The sequence below is a fragment of the Ixodes scapularis genome, unplaced genomic scaffold, assembly GCF_016920785.2.
Source record: "Ixodes scapularis isolate PalLabHiFi unplaced genomic scaffold, ASM1692078v2 PGA_scaffold11__112_contigs__length_91849675, whole genome shotgun sequence".
Classification (NCBI taxonomy): Eukaryota; Metazoa; Arthropoda; class Arachnida; order Ixodida; family Ixodidae; genus Ixodes; species Ixodes scapularis.
This window is the reverse complement of record NW_024609837.1, coordinates 32246955-32266744: the sequence shown is the minus strand read 5'-3', so window position 1 is coordinate 32266744 and position 19790 is coordinate 32246955. Positions and strand designations below refer to the sequence as shown.

At 45.8% G+C, this 19790-nt stretch overlaps 1 protein-coding gene across 1 annotated transcript in view; it reads left to right on the top strand.

The window, feature by feature from the left end:
• Window positions 1–19790, top strand: part of LOC8043489 (Down syndrome cell adhesion molecule homolog) — a 235181-nt gene that overhangs the window by 138112 nt on the left and 77279 nt on the right. The window contains exon 2 of the mRNA XM_029973141.4: window positions 18038–18393. Coding sequence (XP_029829001.3) covers window positions 18038–18393 — 356 coding nt within the window. The remainder of the gene's footprint in view (window positions 1–18037; window positions 18394–19790) is intronic.

Below are 19790 nucleotides of genomic sequence, written 5' to 3'. Positions count from 1 at the left end.
GTAACCGAGCTTTCGGTTGTACGTCAAAAGATGCCCAGGTGGTCGAAATTAATCCTCAGTCCTCCGCTGGGGCGTGCCAGATGCCCGTCGTAGGTTTGGCACGTAAAACCCCCAATTTTGACTTTGACAGTATGGTCACTGACAAATTAAAAAGAAACGCGGCACGTGGCGAAAGACAGGCACCCAGCTATTGCTCAGCTTCCTTCGAAATTGTAGAATTCAACAAAAAGAACGCGAAAAGAAAAAAAAAAAAAAAGAAAAAGCCTGAATCAAGAAGTGCAACAAATCAAGATCATGCCCTGCCTTTCTTCAGCTGTCAGCGACTGTAAACATTTTAAATTGGCAAAGAATTGATTTTTCGAGTTTTTCCTTAATTCTTTTATTCAACTTAAAATCGAAATGAGAAAACACATGATTGTGATGTAGTATTTTATCGGATGCGGTGACTCTGAGCTTCCGTACCGAGGTTTTTTTAAGCACGGCGTGGAACTTGTTTTTCGCGAGTAATGATAAGTATCATCACGGCATTTATGGGCCACAAAGACGACTTTAGATGTTCGTCGACGGATTGATTGTTGAAACGCGCATACGTTCGAGCTACGCGGTGGTCGTTCCCAGTGCGTGAGCTCGATTCGGCTGACGCGCTTGGGCACTGCGGATGCGTCGCAGTGAAAAGACGGATAACTTTCCACCGAAAGAAAGCAAAAAATAGTCAGCTGTGTTTTCACATTTTTGCATAGAAACGCAGGCTTTATGTTTTCTTACCCCGTGTACTACTTTTCGCACGGCCCACTAAACCATGAGGCTAGTGAAATCCAAATTTAATATCGTGTATACCAGCCCTAAATTAATTTCGTGGGCTCTTTAAAGAGGTCATGAAACGATATTGCTTTGAAATATTGACGACTTTGCAGAGGCGTACTCGTATTAGTTTGACCTGAGTATACTCGAGCAGGCCGCCGCTATTTCAGAAGCTTTTTTTTTTTTCGTTTTTGCGTTGGAAGTGGGATGATAAAAGGGGACTATTTCTTTCAGTCTTTCCCTCGTAAAAGGTTCATGGCGTATTTGTAGCATCGAAACAACCCGCCTGACGAAAGTCGAGCGCGGTTCATGAATTGGACACGAGAACTGTGTGAGCACTCAAATTCGGCTAGTAGCAATCAATGCCTAAGCGGACACTAGGGTAGTGGCTCATGTCCAACCACTGCGCTGCAGAGAATAGTCGAACTGTAACACTGCCTGGATCGCAGGACGCAACAACAGGGAGTATTCACTGGCGTCCATAGCTGTGTGCGCGAATGCTGAGCGCGTGCTGATGGAGACCTTCCACAGTTCTTTTGCACCATGCATTTGGCACCATCAAGAGTGCCGGTCTTAGCAGCCTATTGATGTGAGCTCGTTCTGAGCATGCGCTCTAAGCAGCACCCACAAATATGGCGTCTAATAAATACGCCCTATTAGCGGCGAGATGTTTTAGTGGCGCCCTCCTGGGGTTACCTTTCGTGACGTCATTACCTTCCGAAAAACAAGTTCGATGGTGTTTGTAAGGAGCATGGTGGAAGCTTGAAATCATTGCGCTCTTAAAGCAACACTACCAGCACCGTCGAAATCGAAATTCTTCCATTCCTCTTATTTCCGTCGATGAGAAATCCTTTGCTGACGTCATAGTCAGCATTCGGCCAATCGCGGAACGCCGACCACAGCGACGCTTTCGATCGCGCACGTCGCCAATAGGCCCCAGGCCACGAAACCGCTTGTTCTAGCTCCGAGTTGAAGCGATGAATAATGCTCACATTTCTCGAATATGTTGGGTGACTGCCATTGCCTTGAGAGAAAAACTAAGGCACAATTATTCAGTTATTAACGTTAGGGTGTGATTATAAGTATTATTTTATCGAAAGTAGATAAATTCTTTCATGGCGTCTTTAACCTCGTCTTTGTCTGTGTATGTAGCTTCGCCCAGATCCATTTTATGGTGAGACGTTACAGATACCGCCCTTATTTTTTAAATGGCATTTTCGCATATAGGATACCCGTCATTATATATCTTCCCGTTCTATGGCGTAGTACGGATGCACTGCCTGTGCGTTTAAGGGGGAGAGAAGAAAGAAAGAACCGTGTAGGTCCGCGTGGTTTTGGCTCACGCCCAGCAGAGTATATTCGGCTAGAGCACTGACAAATTAACAAACGCAGGGTGTGGTTCAATATGCTAATGCTTATTGCATCGTGATTTGTATTTCAAAGGACAGAACGAGCGGGTTGGTATGGATAATTAAACTTGAGTAAGAAAATTCTCATTTTCTTCCTCAAGTTTAATTTTATTTCAAAGCTAATATTACTAGTCCCGCTTTTTAATGGGATATAGGGTAATCTGCTATCAAAAGTTGAACCAAAGTGAATGACTCATATCAATTTACGGAGATTTTATATGAGCACTGCCCAAATATTGTATTAATGGGAAAGCGCGATCTACTCTAAAACCGACATTAAAAATGCTACCACCAGCTTAACAGCGGCAACTCATCGGGTTGGCTGTTTCTGAGGCAACCTTATGTCCTGATGTCAGATTCTTATTCAAAGAGAGGTTTTGTTCTTGTTCGAACTGCCTTTTCCTTCGTCGACTTTTTTCTAATGCGTTTTCAGCCTTCTCAGCAGACGATTTCTGCTTGTTTTGTTATGTTTTAGCAGCCGTAGTTTGTGAGCGCCCTTCTGAGAGCGCGCACGAAGATTGTTGACTCTGCTCGTTCAAGCGCGTCCTGATGCCGAAGGTGCCATTCACTGACGGTCATAGTTCAGGCCTTTCCTGCTCAGCGCGGGCTTACGATTAGCTTCCACAACGCTTCTGCAACGTGCATTCCACACCAGCAAAATCGTATTTCTTCTCAGATAATAAGCGGGTCCCGTTCGGAACCTGCGGGGTGTACTAGCTTTTCGGTCGGAAGCTTTATGCATTCGTATAAACGTTTGCTACAGACATTTGATATCTGCGAAGCAAAGCATAAAACAGGCGCATCGTCTTACCTGTCGAATCGGAACTGCTCTTGCGAGCAGGCCAGTAGTACGTTCTGCGGTATCGCAATAGCAGACTCGTTCAATTTACCTGCACCTCCTGCACCAGTGCAGAAAACTGTATAGCAGTGTGCTTCCAGCATGTGCATCGAGATACGACCGGAAGTACACTCTTCTGCACCATTGCAGGAGGTGCAGGTACATCGAGCGAGCTTTCCAACTTTGCGTCACACATGGCCATGCACCTCATCGCCAGGGTTGCCACCATGCTCGAGCCGGTAGTTGAGGTTTCGCCCTAGACCCCCGAAACAAGACTTTGAAATATGATATATCTACAAGACTACACCAGGCATCGAAAAAAGAACCAGACACCTCGTAATTCAGGGATACTTCCTTCACTAAAAACCATCGTCACCCTAAAATCGCGAAAGTGTACCGGAGTCAGCCTGCCCTTCCTTTCTTTAACTCTCAGTTTCTGTAACCGTGCACTCGAAATAACTGCATTGTATACTGTAAACAGGGGCTTGTCTATAGACCAACTCAACTCTCTGACGTCACGACGCTGTGGTGGCGCTGCCGTCGGCACTGCGCATGCGCAAATGTTTCGCCTCGGGCGAATCTCGTTTCTTCGCGCGCGCAGAGCCCACGCTCGGAAGACGCTGGGCGTGGGCAGTGCCCACGCCCGGTGTCTTCCTCACCTAGTGTAGCCAAGTTTTTCCATCTCCCGATTTTCTAATATGTTTCATTATTTTCCTTCTAGATTTATGTGAGGCTCGCTTCACGTCCCCGTTATGTCTCTTCTTTTGTTGTATTTTTTACTTTCTATTTTTTTTGTGAGTATCGAAGCAGAGGTTTGTGATGTTGAGTAATGGGAGAGGGGGGGGGGGGGGTGTAAGCGCCATTTTGTTTTGATAGCCGGCTAGCTAAATTGGAAGAAAAAGTCGTTAGTGGCATGTTCCGTCCACTTATATTTGTTGGCCGTTTTTCATCTCGTTCGTGTTCCACTACAATGGGAAGGAGTGTTTTAGAGTATAGTAAACCAGACGCAAAAAAAAAAATTTAAAAGAAGGTTGTTTTGGAAATTACTCGCTTAAAGGGAAAGAAAGGCACTTTATTGTTTGCACTTTATCGTTTGTTCCCTAACCCAACAAAATTTGGTAACACTGTTGGATGTGGATAATTTTTACGTTGAAGGATTTTTTTTATAGTTTCAGCTGCATAATGTAATAAAACAAAATATCAATATTTTACATGCCTGCTTTCCCTTGAATTAAAATGGGGCACAGGTACGCTTTATTAATAAATTTATCGTTTTGGGTGTCGACGTTTTCCCTGGAGGCCAACTTAAATCAACGATTGTGGTGTAGTTTCCAAATTGGTCTGCTCAAACGCTCCAATGGCATTTCGAAAGATTCTAATAACTTACTAACATCAAAGAGGAATAAAAAAAATGTACAACATTCCTGTACGTTTTCTTCAAAAAACAATATATTTATTACACAGAAAGCAGAAAGGAAGTTCCGAGCGTGCAAGCGAGAGGTTGTGCAGGTGACAGATTTTCTGTGGGAGCGGCTGCGCGCCTCGTTCCCTAAGAAGTGTCAAGGTCAGCCGGGAGTCAAGGGCAACGTGGTCTTCATGGGAGGTGCGTCGGCTCCGGCAGAAGTGACGGACATTTTGGAAAAGGGTCCCAAATTCGCCACGGAACCGTCGGTCGGGCCTTCGGAAATGCTGGCCCTGGTTCGGCAGGTATCTGCGAAGTCGTCAGAGGAAAACAGGGACCGTTGTGTTCATGAATGTGTGGAAGGGTTGACCAAAGGGGTAGGCTGAAGGCCTTTGCCCAGGCTCAAGATGGGAACGGTGGTAAATTTTTTTAATGAGTCTAAGTTGAAGCTGTTGTTGTCGGATAAAGAGGGGGGGGTTTGTTGTGGTGCCTGAAGGTATGTTTCAGGAAAGAGCGAGACAGGCGGTGCTTAAGAATTTCAGAAGTGAGTCGGGAGTGGAGCTGAAGAGGGTAAAGGCCAGGGCAGTGAGGCTTTGCGGTCAGCTTGGGTTGGAGGGCCTCGGGAAGTCTGTGTCGGGGGCCAAGGGCCTCAATCTCGAGGTGTTCTTCTCCGTGAAGACCCATAAGGAGCTCAGGCCTTTTAGAGCTATCGTTACCCAGAGAGACTCCTGGCAGCTTCATGTATCTTCTTTTCTTCAGCGCCACCTGTGTGTGCTCACGTTGGATGATCCTTTTCGTATTTGCAATTCTGAGGCCCTTGTGGATTACCTCCGAGAAGACAATCCGGGAGGGTGTGATTTAGTGTCTCTGGATGTCGAGGATATGTTCTACTCAATACCCCATGGTGAATTGATGAAAGCGGTGGAAGAGTGCATTCAGTCCAGTGGGTCGGTGGCTTTTATGAACTCGACGGGTTTGGCGGTGGAATCCTTTTTGGAGTTGTCGACTTTTTACTTGAGTTCCACCTATATCACGTTTGAAGGCGAAATTTTCCTGCAAAAGAGTGGGATTTGTATTGGGTCGAGTGTGGCGCCTATCCTTAGTGATTTATATCTGGCGAGGTGTGATAGAGCCATAGCGGAGTCGTTGGAATGTCGGGTTTTGAGAGTTTTTCGGTATGTTGACGACTACCTTGTTGTGTTTAAAGATAGCCTGGGCCCCAACCGGGATAGTGTGTGTGTGGAAGTCTTGGCTTCCTTTAAGGAATGCTCCCCCGGGTTATCGTTTAAGTACGAGACACCTACGGGAGAGGGGTTGCAGGTTTTGGACCTGAGGCTCACTCTTCAGCCGTCACACACCTGTTGGGCCTATGAGCCACGCTCTAAGAAGAGGCTTTTGCCATACGGCTCCGCGCACTCAAAGCTTGTGAAGCGTGCGATCCCTACGTCGGGTATGCGCGCCCCTTTGCTCAAGTCATGCCACCATAGGTGTGAGGACAGCCTGCTTTCACAGGTGTCTAGGCTGACCTCTGCGGGATACCCGGTGGCGATGATTGTGGGAGTGGCTGAGTCCCTTGTTAAGGTGTTCGGAGGTAGAACCAGTCCTAAGGCGAGGCAAAAACCGACAACCAGACCAGTGGTGGTGCCCTACATTCACGCCCTCTCACATCAAGTCAAGCGCGTGGCCAACAAGTATAAGGTGCCTGTGGTGTTTTCGGCGCCCCGGAAGTTATCTCGACTATGCTCCGCCGTTAACCGAGGGTTGAACAGGGATAACCACTGTGATGTTAAACACCGCGATCCGTTTGTCTCATGCGCAGTAGGGGTTGTATACCAGATCCCCTTCACATGTGGTCGGGTTTACATTGGACAGACAGGGAGGTGTGTGAACGTGAGGGCGAGGGAGCATTCCCTTGCTCTCGGTTCCTCACCCTCTGGCCACCTTGCGGTACATTGTAGTAGGTGCGGCTGCGTTCCCCTGTTCAATGAGTTGACGATCTTGGCGCGCAACAAAAACAAGACTGCCCGGGAGATTGATGAGGCCTTTTATATTTTATCAAGGGGGGAGGAAGATTGCGTCAGTGCTCCGTCGGTTAACTTGGGGGCTGACGAAGTGTTTTTTATCAAGAACTGTGGCAGACGTGTGTGAAAGTGATTGGCGTGGTAGTGTCTTGTTTTATCGGGTTCCCTCCTTTTTTTGGCTTCTGTGTTTTTAGAGCGCAGCTCTTAGGGGCCCGTTTCCGGCTTGAGCGGCGTCGGCGTCGCCGTCGCCGTCGCCGTCGCCATCGCCGTCGGCGTCGGCGTAACCGCGCGGTGCATCATGGGAATTGTCCCATAATGCACCGCGCGAGCCCCCCACCGGGGTCACGTGACTTCGTGGGGGGGCACGTGACCCCCCCGAGGTCACGTGACCCCCCGAAGTCACGTGACTCCCCTGAGGTCACGTGACCCCCTCCTCGAGGTCACGTGACCCCCGATGACGTCATCGACACTGATGACGTCACCGGCATCCACATCGTCATCGTCATCATCACTGATGACGTCAACATCAGTGATGATGACGATGACCATCAGTGATGATGACGATGACGATGCGGATGCCGGTGACGTCATCAGTGATGATGACGATGTGGATGCCGGTGACGTCATCAGTGACGATGACGATGTGGATGCCGGTGACGTCATCAGTGATGATGACGATGACGATGTGGATGCCGGTGACGTCATCAGTGATGATGACGATGACGATGCGGATGCCGGTGACGTCATCAGTGATGATGACGATGTGGATGCCGGTGACGTCATCAGTGATGATGACGATGACGATGTGGATGCCGGTGACGTTACCGACATTCGCATTGTCATCGTCATCATCACTGATGACGTCATCAGTGACGTCACTGATGTCGTCACCGGCATCCGCATCGTCATCGTCATCATCACTGATGACGTCGTCAGCGAAGTCACTGATGACGTCACCGACATTCGCATCGTCATCGTCATCATCACTGGTGAAGTCATCAGTGACGTCACTAATGACGTCATCGGTACCCGCATCGTCATCGTCACTGATGACATCATCAGTGACGTCAGTGATGACATCATCGGCATTGGGGGTCACGTGACCCCCAAGGTCACGTGACCCCCCAAGGTCACGTGACCCCCCCCCTGGTCGGTCTAACCCCCCAGCGCCCTTCCCTCCTCCTCCTGAAGAGCTGCGCTCCAATTCGGCGTTACAGGGAGTTGTGAGCGGCTTTCACTTTTTTTTCCTCTCCACACCCAGTGTTTACTTTCTGGTTCGCTTGAAAATAAACATTCAGTTGTTAGTCAGCGCTGTGTCTGTGCACTTCTTCTACTCGTCCTTCGTCGGTTTTTCCTGCGCTGTTCCCACCTATTAATATTTATTACAGTCAAACCTGATTGTATCGAACACGGATTTATAGAATTATTGCTTACATCGAATTGTTGATGAACTGTCATAAGAATTACATGCATTGTAAATTTTTTATAGCAAACTCGGTCGGTTAAAATTTAGTATATCGAACTCCGCAGCGCCGGAAAGCGTGGGCTCCGGAGACAGGCGGCAAGCTTTCCCGCAACACATCAGAGGATACGGCTGGCTTTTCCGCAACACATCGGAGGATAGCGGTGGCGCAGCAGGCGTTTGCGGCTTTTACAAGCGCATGGCCGCCTAAAGCTTTATGCCTACGCTGCCGGGAACCCCATCTAGAGTCTGCGGCGTACGGGCTCAGTCAGCTCAGTGCTCAGTCGTGTCCATGGCTTCCGAGGTCCCTAAGCGCGATAGCCAGCATCGCTTTTTGTTTATGCGCTTGTTGCGCAGCTCTCGCAGTTTCTTTGGCTTCGTTCTTCCGACGTTGCGTCAAACGCGTGTGGCGGACCGATGGCATCAAACGTAAAGGAACGTTCGTCGCTGACGTTTGCGACGAAGCTTGAAATCATCCGCCGCATTGAAAAAGGAAAAAAGAGGTCTAGCGTTGCCGAAGCGTACAACGTACCCCGAAGCACTTTGAGCACGCTGCTGAAGAAAAAGAGTGACATTAAATGGAAGGCTGAACAAAGCAACCACTCCGACCCACGCCGTGTTCGGACACAGGCCTTCGGAAACGTGGAAAGATCATTTCGCAAGTGGTTTATGGACGCAAGGGCTCGGAACATTCTGATGTCGGGGCCGATGCTTCAACAGAAAGCAAAGGACTTCGCGTTCATTCACCGGGCACAAGACTGTGCCGCAAGTAGCGGGTGGCTTCAACGTTTGAAGGCCCGTTACGACATTGTCGGGAACACGGTAGCGGTCTGGCACTGGTTGACTGTTTCGAGACCGTGGAGCGGGCCGTGATAAGGCATGCGGTCAACTCCGAGAAGCAGTCTACGGTGCGTCAGTTTTGCTCGCCGGAATAAGTAGTTTACCTTAACGCTTTACGTGAGTAGTCATTTTTGCCGCTAGCTTTTTAGTGATCAAGTCGCGCTGCACTTTGACGCGTTTTCGGTGTGATTTTGTATATCGAATTTTGGTTATATCGAATTATTTCACGGTCCTCGCAGTGTTCGATATAACGAGGTTGGACTGTATATAAAAATTCATAAATGGAATGACTGCATTTATTAATGTTTTTGTAGAAGCAGCTAATACATTAGCACGTGGAAAACATGTCTTCTCTATTCATAAAATAACCACAAGAATAGTACCTTAGTTTAATGTATGTAGCGGATACATAAAATAAGTTTTTTCTACCCAGAGCCGCGTACACAGAGAGTTTGGTCAATGCGAGCATCGGGCAGAGCCATGGCGTGCACTAGACGCAGAAAGAGGGCTTGACCTGCTCTCGTGGCCAACTAGAAGCCGAAAAGATCCCCTAGCGGTGGTAGCGAAAAACAGTTTTAACCGTTTTAATAAGCGTGTAAGACTTAAATATAGTTACCCTTCATGGCTGAAAATAGGGTGCAGGTGATGTTTCTATCTTGATCATGCTGGAAGATGTAAGAAACGAATGTGCCGCTCGAACTCTCTTTTGCTCGGACAGGGTGTGACCACTCGGACGCTAAATTCCCGGCCCTCGGCGCCTGGCGTACGGATTGTGTCGATCGTTCCGGTAGTCGCACTCTTTCACCATGATTTTGGATCACCTTGATTGAAACATCACGTGCACCATATTTTCAGTCACCGAGAGTTACTACGACGCACTTGTGGAGTGTGTTTCTCGCAACCACCGCCATGGTGTTATTTCCGGCTTCTGGTTCGCCACATTCGAATTTGCGAAGATGCCCTGGAACACCTCCAGCCCTCTTTTGGCCAATGGCGTCTTCTCATTTGTCTCCCATACTTCCCTATGAATGGCCAAACTCTCCACATATAAGGCTCTGAATTTACCTAAAACTACTTAGTCAAACATCGATATGCACGTACAAGGGTGACTTCGTATAAAGGGGAGCTACGGCAGCAGACTTAACTAGTCGGACCCGGTCATTACGTCGACTGCAAATGCCGCTGTCGATAGCCCGAATCACATTATTATTTTTTTCCCTTTTTAAATAAGGTAAGCTCATTCGTTAAATAATTTAATCCCATGCTTCAACCACGTGGTGGCGCCTATGTAGTAAATCGCAGCGCGATACGTTAAGAAATAAATGTTTGCGGGTCGTCAGAATTGCCTTAAAAGGGGTGGTTTACCTACTGTAGATCATAAACCAGAAAATTTTAAAGTTCCTCGCATTTCAACTTTTAACGCATGATTGTTTTATTTGTCTTCATAATATTTGAACCTTTAAATTGTATGCTTAAATATGAGACCCGCGGTTCTCGGGTGAGAGCCCCCGTCGCCAGTCCCACATGCACAATCGCTGCTCTAAGAAAATAAATAAAAATATGGTACAAAAATTTCTATTCTCCTGGCTTTATTATAGAATTACTGTATGTTATAAAAATGCGTTTGTTTCTGTTTTGGGTGAGCACGTTAGGGAGGCACGTAATTTTTTTGTTTCTTTTTTTTTTTTGTAGCTTAGTTTAAATACTTTATATTTTCTGCGTAATACTGTAGAAAAAAAAATATATATATATATTTTTTTTTTTTGGTTCGCCGTTTCGTACAAGGAATGAAAATGAAAATCCCCCCGAGTAATAAGGGAAGCGCTCGAGGAGCTTATAGAAGGTTGTTAATCTTCTTGTTCTCGTCCGGATAATCTTGAGATTAGAAAGGATAAACGTGAACTAAGCTCGAAGCAATACCAACGCAAGCACATCTCGATAGTTCATCCGTAAGATTTCTTTCAATACAGAGAGGTATATATTTTGTTTGTGTTTGTTTTTTGTGCTAAAACTAAGTTTTCATTTTTTTTAGGGTGTCCCCGATAAAAATCTGGATTTAGCGGATGAGACATTCTACCGCTACAAAATGATTGTTCTAGGAAGTATAACGGGGCGGCAAGCTCTTGGGATAAAGAGAGAGGCTTTACGCAATTCTGCCGAGCTTCGCGGTGAAGATCTCCGAGAGAGAATGGCCATTGGTCCTTGGATTACGATGACCATATGAGGGGCTTTCGGACGGGCCATGGGAGTAGGAAGACAATTAAAAATTGTCGTGTGGTACGTGTGTTGTTTTTTTTTTTTTTTTTTTTTTTTTGTACGAGCCATGGGAATAGGAAGACAATTGAAAATTGTCCGTGTTGTACGTGTGTCTTTCTTCGTCCTGTTTGTTCGCGCCTTTAACCTTTTAATCACTTGAAAATACTTTGAAGAGGGACTGGTTGGTGAGCACAAATACGTAGACTGCTTGCTTGTCTGTGTTTATAGCAATAGTTAAAAATATTAATTGTTATTTGCTCAAGTACGGGCTATATATCGAGAGGCGTGCATCGCGAAACAGAAAGGCGAAAGCCCGTACGCGTGTGCGTCTGCTGGCACTCCTTCCTGTTGGCAAGGCGGGTCACAGCGAGGCGGTAATGCGTTAGAGTAGCGGCATTACTACACGTGTTACCCTTTTAGGGAGCGTAGTAACGCACTCGTTACCGTTTTAAAACAGTAACGGATAACGTACTTACGTTGCTCATTTTGAGTTACTTGTAACATAGTTACGTTACTCGTATTGACTTCCTCCTAAGGCATGCATACAAAAAAAAAAGAACTTAACGTTTTTCTGTTTTAGACGCAAAGTTATAAAATTCGGCAGAAACACTTAAGTGTCCTTACGTGTAGAAATGCAAAATCACTCTTACACGCAGCTCATTCCTACGAGCAGCGCGCCAAGTCTTCCTTTCGCATACGGCGCTACGACGGTGACAATACGCTTCCCCACTGCGCAGGCGCGGCGAACCCCGCCGGCTCCACGCCTTCCGTGACGATGCATCTGCGTTGCTTTGCTTTTGTTTCTGTTTTATTTCTTAGGCGCGTCCGCTTTCATCGCCAGCGCACCCGGCGCCGGCTTTCGGGACGAAGCATCTGCGTAGCTGTGCTTTTTGTGTTTTATTGGGATGAATAGAATTTTAGTACCGTTTCGCTCAGCCACTGGGGATTCAGGCGACGCTACGCTCAGCCAATGGGAATTTAGGTGCCGGTTTGCGCGGCTACAGACAACGATAACCCCTACTGCACTCATATAACGCCGGTTTCGCTCCGTGGGACCAGTTAGTGCTTTCACATTAAAAAAATTTAATTTCTTTACCACAGCTTTTTTCTCTTTTTACGTGAGAATCCGGGTGGAACTGTAAGAACAATAAGGCAATTATGTTAAGCTTCTGCGTAAACATAATATTTCTTGAAATAGGGCGCTTATGAATACCTGTAACTTCGAAACACTAAAAGGTTTTAAATTAGAAATAAAAAGTAACGCAAAAGTAACTTGCGATTGTTGTACTCGTATCGGTAACGCGTTCCTTTAATTTGTGTTGATGTAGGTCTGTAACGCGGTCCATTCATTTGCGAGCAACGAGTGGCGTAATTCGTTACAGTTTCGTTAACGCCTACAACACTGCTGAATCGTAACCTTATTGTTTTTGTATGTTTTCTTTCAGTTACGTGAAAAATATAGGTGTTTTTCATGTCTCCCGTAACACAGTAGAACTGCTGTGATAGTTGAACATAAGGTACACTATGCATATGCGCCATAAGCACGATAAATGAAAACTAAAAAAAACTACCTTTGAATGTAAAATTGTTTAGGAGTTGGTACGAAAAAAACAGTCAATACCACTTAGATAAAAAAGAGACAATTGAAAAATAAAATAAATGCAAAGTTTCTATGGGACATTATTAATTGCGTAATATATGTTAACTATTTAAAAGAACAAGCATATTCCTAATACTCACTGACAGACTGACAAGAGCTGTCTTTCCCGTTCATTGTCTCCTTTGAACTTTACTAAGCAAAATTAACTCTACTTTAAATATATTTTTCGTGTTCTTGTCGTAGGCCCTTTGATGGTGTGAGTTGTGCGAATAACGACATTTTATGACACAAAAGATGCGTCATTTTTCATGTGTATTTATCTCTCAGGCAAGTTGTCAGTTCATTTAAAATGGCTATAATACGAAATTAATTACACTTAAGGAACAAAACCGGCACTCATGAACGTACAACATAAAACAGGCTTTGACGTTTCAATTCTCAAAGAGGCTGTTGCGGCTGAGTGTTGTGTGTAATATATCTCGACATTTAATTAGCAGCGCGGAGCTAAGACTGCGCAATAGAAAGCTTTCTAACGAGCGTTATATGTTGGCTGGGACGATTACGTTAACCAGCGACCAGCTTACGCCGACGACATAATCCCTAGGACGACATTTTCTAAGCATGGATAATCCCTCCGGTGTCGCATCGCAAAGAACCTTCAAAGATGGACGCCCCCTAGAGTGCGTTGTACATTGCTTTATTCAATCCACTGACACTGACTTGTGTAACGACAGTGTGTGCCAAGGGAAAATATAGCAAGCAGCCTAGATTGAATGACACAAATTTGCAAATATTCCGAAACGCGGGTCATCGTAACCATTAATGCAAAGCGAATACTATAATCAATACAATCTGTGATATAAACAATCGCAAACAATACCGGCGAAAATTGGTTGACCAATTTTTGCCGGTATTGTTTGTAGCTTTAAGAATATAAAAGAAAAAGAAAGGGCAAACGAAACAGATCACTTCGTGCCTGTCTGTACTTTGTAGGTCACTTGTCGTTTTCTCGTGAAGCATGCATTTCTAAACGAGATAGCAATTGTTTTTTTATATATATATAAAACGAATTTGCTGCAGATTTTTCTCGGTGGATGCATTTTCTCTGCGTATTTTCTTTGCTGATATTGTTTTGTTTTTTCTTAATGAAAAAGTGGTGGCGTTTTCTTTGTTTTCTTTTTAGACATAAATTATCACTTTTATAAAAGCAAATTGGGTATTCCATAATTGTTATTAACAATCCAGAAATATTGTTTTCAGTATTAGATAAAAAAAAAAAATTAAGAGCTGTGGCTTTCAGCCCGTATAAACCACGCATGCAGAAAACTGAACGTCCAATTAAATATAACAAAAACGGTAGTGATAGAATGCAAAATTTTCAAAAGATTACGTTATTTGAATTTAAACACAGAACAAGAAACCAAACATTTTCCATGAGCCTACTGTCAGTGGGATTAATATTCTACCATCGACAAAATGAAGTCGCGGGTGCCTGCAAAATATTTTAATTTAAAAACAATCTTTAGAAATCAAAAAGTGTCAAGATTTTTTTTTTGTTGCTGAAAGGGTTTTAGATATTTCACCATTCACAGTATAGCCCAAAAATACAGGAATATATTAAGGAAAATACAGGAAGAAACGCTTTAAAATATATTACAAATGGTTGTATGAAACGTGAATGCAATATATTTGAAGTTGGCTCCAATGTCTTTATAAATAAATATCTTTTTATCGGACGTGGTTACAAAGCGACTTGACGGTTTTGACGTTCCTCAGATTGGTTTTGGTTTTAACCGAGCCCAAGTAAATATAGAAGTAAACCGATCAACTAAAAAAACGCGAAAAAAGTGGATGATAGCTGCAGTTTTTGGTCGAAGTTGAGCTGACAGAGCTTCAATTTGAGCACCATGATGAACAGCATAAAATGAGAGATACTGCCTCCAATCAGGCTGAAACTTTCGCAGTTCTTACTTGTCAAAACTTGAGAACGGAAACAGTTTTCATTGGTTCTTTTACATATTTTTAGCGTTTTTTTTTGTTTTGTTTTCTTGTTTTTTTTTACTTTAATTATGGAAGTGCCATGTTTGTTTTTTTTCCGTAATTTTGAATCAAGCAGCGAAGTCACTTTTGAAAGCTCGGGGCAGGGTTCTTGAGTTTCTTAGTTTTTGATTTCGGGCCGAAAACATTTGCTTTGTAGCCGGCACCGAATGACGGAGAGTATTTCCTTTTTCAGTCTGATGGCATTTGATTTTAATATTTCTATCTTGTCAATCTCAGAGAAATTCCGACGTGACGTTTCTTAGCGTTTAAATTGGTTTTGTTTATTGCTGCGCTTTGCGTCAATGTTATTACGAAGGTGATCGTATAAATACGAATTTTGATTGGGCAAATATTTACAGCCGATGAAAGAAGAATTATAACAACTTTTGACGGACACTTTTGTTCATGTCGCCATATATATTTATGCGACAAACAGCTAGAGTAATAAGCTAAAATATAAATTATAACATAATAAATAAAAAGTCAAATGTATGTATTTCATACACTATATGAGTTAGTGTGTTTTATCTTACATTACTCAATAAGCAAATGTAAGACGTTAACACAACATCTAGAACGATTAATTTTTTTTAAAGGAAAAAATAATCAATGGCCTTATACATATCCTCAACTAGAACTTGACTTCCTTAACTTCTTAAACTTCCTAAATGATGCGATACACCCGTATCTTTAAAAAAATCTGCCCAAAAATGGAGCCAATAAAAATGAAAGACGTTTACAACACTCTGTAAGGCCGAATTAGAGCACAGCTCTTGAGGAGGAAGAGGGAAGGGTACTGAGGGGAGGGTAGACCCCTCCTCCCTCCTCCTCACCTCTTCATCCCCCTGCTGCTTCTAATCTCTTCTCTTCCTCCTCCTAGTCCTCCTCCCCTCCTCCTTCACCTCCTCCTCCCTTCATCCCTCAAGCTGCTCCCCTCCTCTCCTCCATATCCTTCCTCTCCTCCTGCTCATCCCTCCACCTTCCTCTTTCTCCTCCTTCCCCTCCTCCCTCTCCCTTCTCCCCTTTCTCCTCCTCACCCTCCCCTCGTCCTACTCCTCCTCCCCTCCCCCTCCACCTCCCCGCGCGTTGTATCATGGGAAATGTCCTATAATGCACCGCATGAAACCCTCGTGACGTCACACGGGACGTCACGAGTGACGTTACGAGGGTCCCGCGTGGTGCATTATGGGGCATTTCCCATAATGCACCACGCGGTTACGCCAACGGCGACGCCGCTCAAGCCGGAAACGGGCGCCTTAGAGCTGCGCTCTGAAACGTTCTATTCTGTGTTATGACGCCAGCTTTTTTTTTTTTTTTTTTTTGAATGCGCTACCTCGTCGCTACAGAATTTGGAGCTTAGATTTTTTTTCTTCATATAACGAGAATTAAAGCTCGCTTCTAGGTGGAAAATAAGGACGAAATATTCTGAGTGCATTTATGCTCTCGTGTAGCGTGTGCTGTCACGGCGAGAGCAGTGTTCTGCGCTCGCATAATTTGCTATCATTGCATCGTGGCGCCGTTGTCGTTTCCGCTCCGCCTAGTGAGCCAAATTTATAAGATGTACGCACCATTTTTCGCCTACCGCTCTCAATTTCCCTCTCGTGCCTCATCCATACTTTGTCTACGACGAACCTCCTCAGGGAGCCGCATGACTGAAATTTGCGTTTTTCGAACCCACAATACGGATTTTCCAACGACTAGGAGGCCATACGGCGAGCAAGTTCGTCTGCACCGATCGTCGTGCGGGATCGCCGGTACACCGGGGTGTCGGCTACAGCCAATACCCCGTAGAAGAAAGGGCCGGCGCCGTCCTTCCCCCCCCCCCCCTTCCCATACGTCACCACTTGTGAATCCACATAGTGTCGACTACCCGCGTCTCCAAATGAGCCCGACGCTAGCACGCGGAGACGCAAAGGAGGACGCGTCTCCCGATTTTAGAGCGAAGCTCTTAGGCGCCCGTTTTTGGCTTGAGTTGAGTCGCCGTTGCCGTCGGCGTAACCGCACGTTGCATTATGAACGTTTCCCATAATTGCGTCACACGTGGCGTCCCGTGTGACGTCACGAGTGTAACGAGTGACATCGCTAGTAACCGCGCGTTGCATTATGGGACGTTTCCCATAATGACGGCACACGTGACATCACGAGAGTCACTAGGGTCACGAAGGTCACTCGTGACGGTCACTCGTGAAGGTCACGTGAAGTTACACCTTCAGGTGACCTTCACTGGTGGAGATCACGACCTTAACGAGGGTCACGAGTTACGGCACGAGGGAGGAGGGAGGAGGAAGGACGAGGGTAAGAGGGACGAGTGGGAGGAGGAGGGGAGGAGAAGGAGAGGAGGAGGCCGGAGGAGGAGAGATGGAGGGGAGAGGGAGGAGTAAAGGGTACGGAGGAGGAGGAGGGGCATACCATCCTCTCCATACCCACTCCTCCTCCTCCTCCTCAAGAGCTGCGCTCTAATTCGGCTTTACAGGCAGTTGTAAACGCCTCTAATTTTTTTAGAGCGCAGCTCTTAGGCGCCCGCTTCCGGCTTGAGCGGCGTCGGCGTAAGCGTCGGCGTCGCCGTCGGCGTCAACGTAACCGCGCGGTGCGTTATGGGACGCGTGACGTCACTGATGACGTCTTAAGTGACGTCATCGTCATCATCACTGATGACGTCATCAGTGACGTCGCTGGTGACGTCATCGGCATCATCATTGTCAATGATGACGTCATCAGTGACGTCAATGATGATCTCATCGGCACCATAATCGTCATCGTCACTGATGACGTCATCGGTATCATCATAGTCACTGATGACGTCTTCAGTGACGTCACTGATGGCGTCATTGGCATCCGCATCGTCATCGTCATCGTCACTGATGACGTCACTAGTGATGATGACGTCTTCAATTACGTCACTGGTGACGTCACTGATGACGTCATCATCGTCACGTGACCTCATAGGGGTCACGTGACCCCCGGGAGGTTACGTGACCCTCGTGAGGCGACGGCGACACCGCTCGGAGAGAGGAGAAGCAGACAGGATGAGGAGGTGAAGAGGAGGGAGGAGGGGTATGGTCCTCCCCTCAGTACCCTTCCCCTTCTCCTCCTCAAGAGCTGCGCTCTAATTCGTCGATACAGGGAGTTTTAAATGGCTTTCATTTTTTCTCGAGCCGATTATGCACCATCGAATTAGATATTTTTCCAGAAAGAGCAAGTAACAATAACCACCTGCATGGCGCAGTGACGTATGGTGCGAGCCATGCATTGGGTTCAACATTGTGTATTGCTTTGTTCGTAGGATATGTATTGTTGGCATCACGAGCAAGTTGGTCAGTACGCTCGCACTCTGGGCTTCACCGAACAATTTTCTTCTCTGTTTCCAGGCTCGAGCTTGGGGTTCTCGCCGGCAGCGGCAACCCGGTGGGAAGCGACTCGCACAGAGCGCAGCTCCAGGGACAGGCCCGGTTCTGGTCTGGGCTGGGGTGCCAGCTCGGGCTTGATGCCGGAACCGCGACCGTCGCCCCACGTTGTCGGCGGAGGGCAGGTAGCGGGAGGCGGCGTCGTGTTCTCGTCGTCTTCGAACGGCGTGGGCGGCGAGCCCCCGTCTCGGCCGAGCGCCTACTGGGACGACCCCCACTTCAGGCCCCACTTCGACAACAGCACCGACCGGAACGTGACGGCCCAGCTGGGGAAGTCCGCATTCCTGCACTGCAGGATACGGCAGCTCGGAGACAGGACGGTAAGCTTGACGCAAGGTCTGGCAGGTATTCGTCTCGGACCGTCTAACGCCTGCCGAAAATTACTACCGGGAGTCTTGGTCCAAGGCTGAGCACTTCGGATTGAAGGGGTATAAAGTTTTGTAGTGTTTGTGTACAACTGCATCAACAGAAATATTTGAACTAACCGCCGAATTCAGAAACCTCACTCCGTCCTCGCGATTGGCCAGCGCCGGCCCTCGCGCCTTCCTCGAGGAAGTGGAGGGGCCCTTTAGTTTGAGTGTAGTTTGAGTGAGGTTTCTGAATTCGGCGGTAAAGGCTGAAATAAGCCGAACTAAATGTACTCTCGGGATAGCAACGTTATGCCCGTCTACGATTCGCCTTTTTTTTTTTTCGAGAAATAATTTACATTTAGAAGCTCTAAACGTTGTTTGTTTTCCCGTTCTTCAGTTTGAATATTTGATTACTTGCAGCATCCGTCAAGATATATTACCAAGTGATGACAAATTTCTTCTTGCGTAAAACGCTTTATTATATCTTTTACTTTCGGCGCTACTTGGTGATGAAAGCAGCATTACTGTCGTATGAACATTAGATAATAACACAGCTGTTAGCTCCATTCCTCGGTTTGTGGGTTTTTGAAGTTGTTCTTCTACGCTTTTAAATATAGATTTTGTAGTTGACTTTGTTCAACTCATCGGCGCCAATGCAACCGGCGAGCTCTTCCCTGAAAATTGGCTTCGCGTGTTTCCTACTGCCATAAGTCCTGAATCAAAACGTATTTTACCAGGGGCATTTCCGTATAACCTGATTTCCTAATTAGTCAGTGAGAAAACTAAAAGCCTTATTGCAGCAACGCAAAATGCGCATAATCCTTAAGATTCAATCACTGAGAACTCGCAGCAGTATAATTTAGAAATTAATATTTTTATCAGCATTGCAACAGGTTATTGAGTGTAACGCATAAGCAATGCCAAAGGGTCTAATACACTGTTTTAACACTCATCATTATTAAAATAACTAGCAATTTCATGCATAAGGCTCTACTGTCCGATCATATGATCGAAAATAGTCTCCGATCATATGATCGGAGGGTATTTTATTAAGCAAAAAGATATTCCAACTCTGTTATTTTTTTACAAACAAATACTGAAACAATGCCTAGCGCTATATACATAATAGCAAAAGCCTTAACTAGTAACTGTAAAGTTAGTATTATTTACATTTATTCATGTGTTACAATAGGAACGTCACAGATATACATACAGAGCGATACTGAAGGAAGGCAGCGTCGGCTGCAGAAACAGAAAAACAAAACACCAATACATCAGGAATCAGAGGAGTATATCTGCGCAGCTTGAAAATTATTGCGTGGATTTATGTAGTTATTTAGAGTCTCAAACCAAGTTGCATGCCGAAA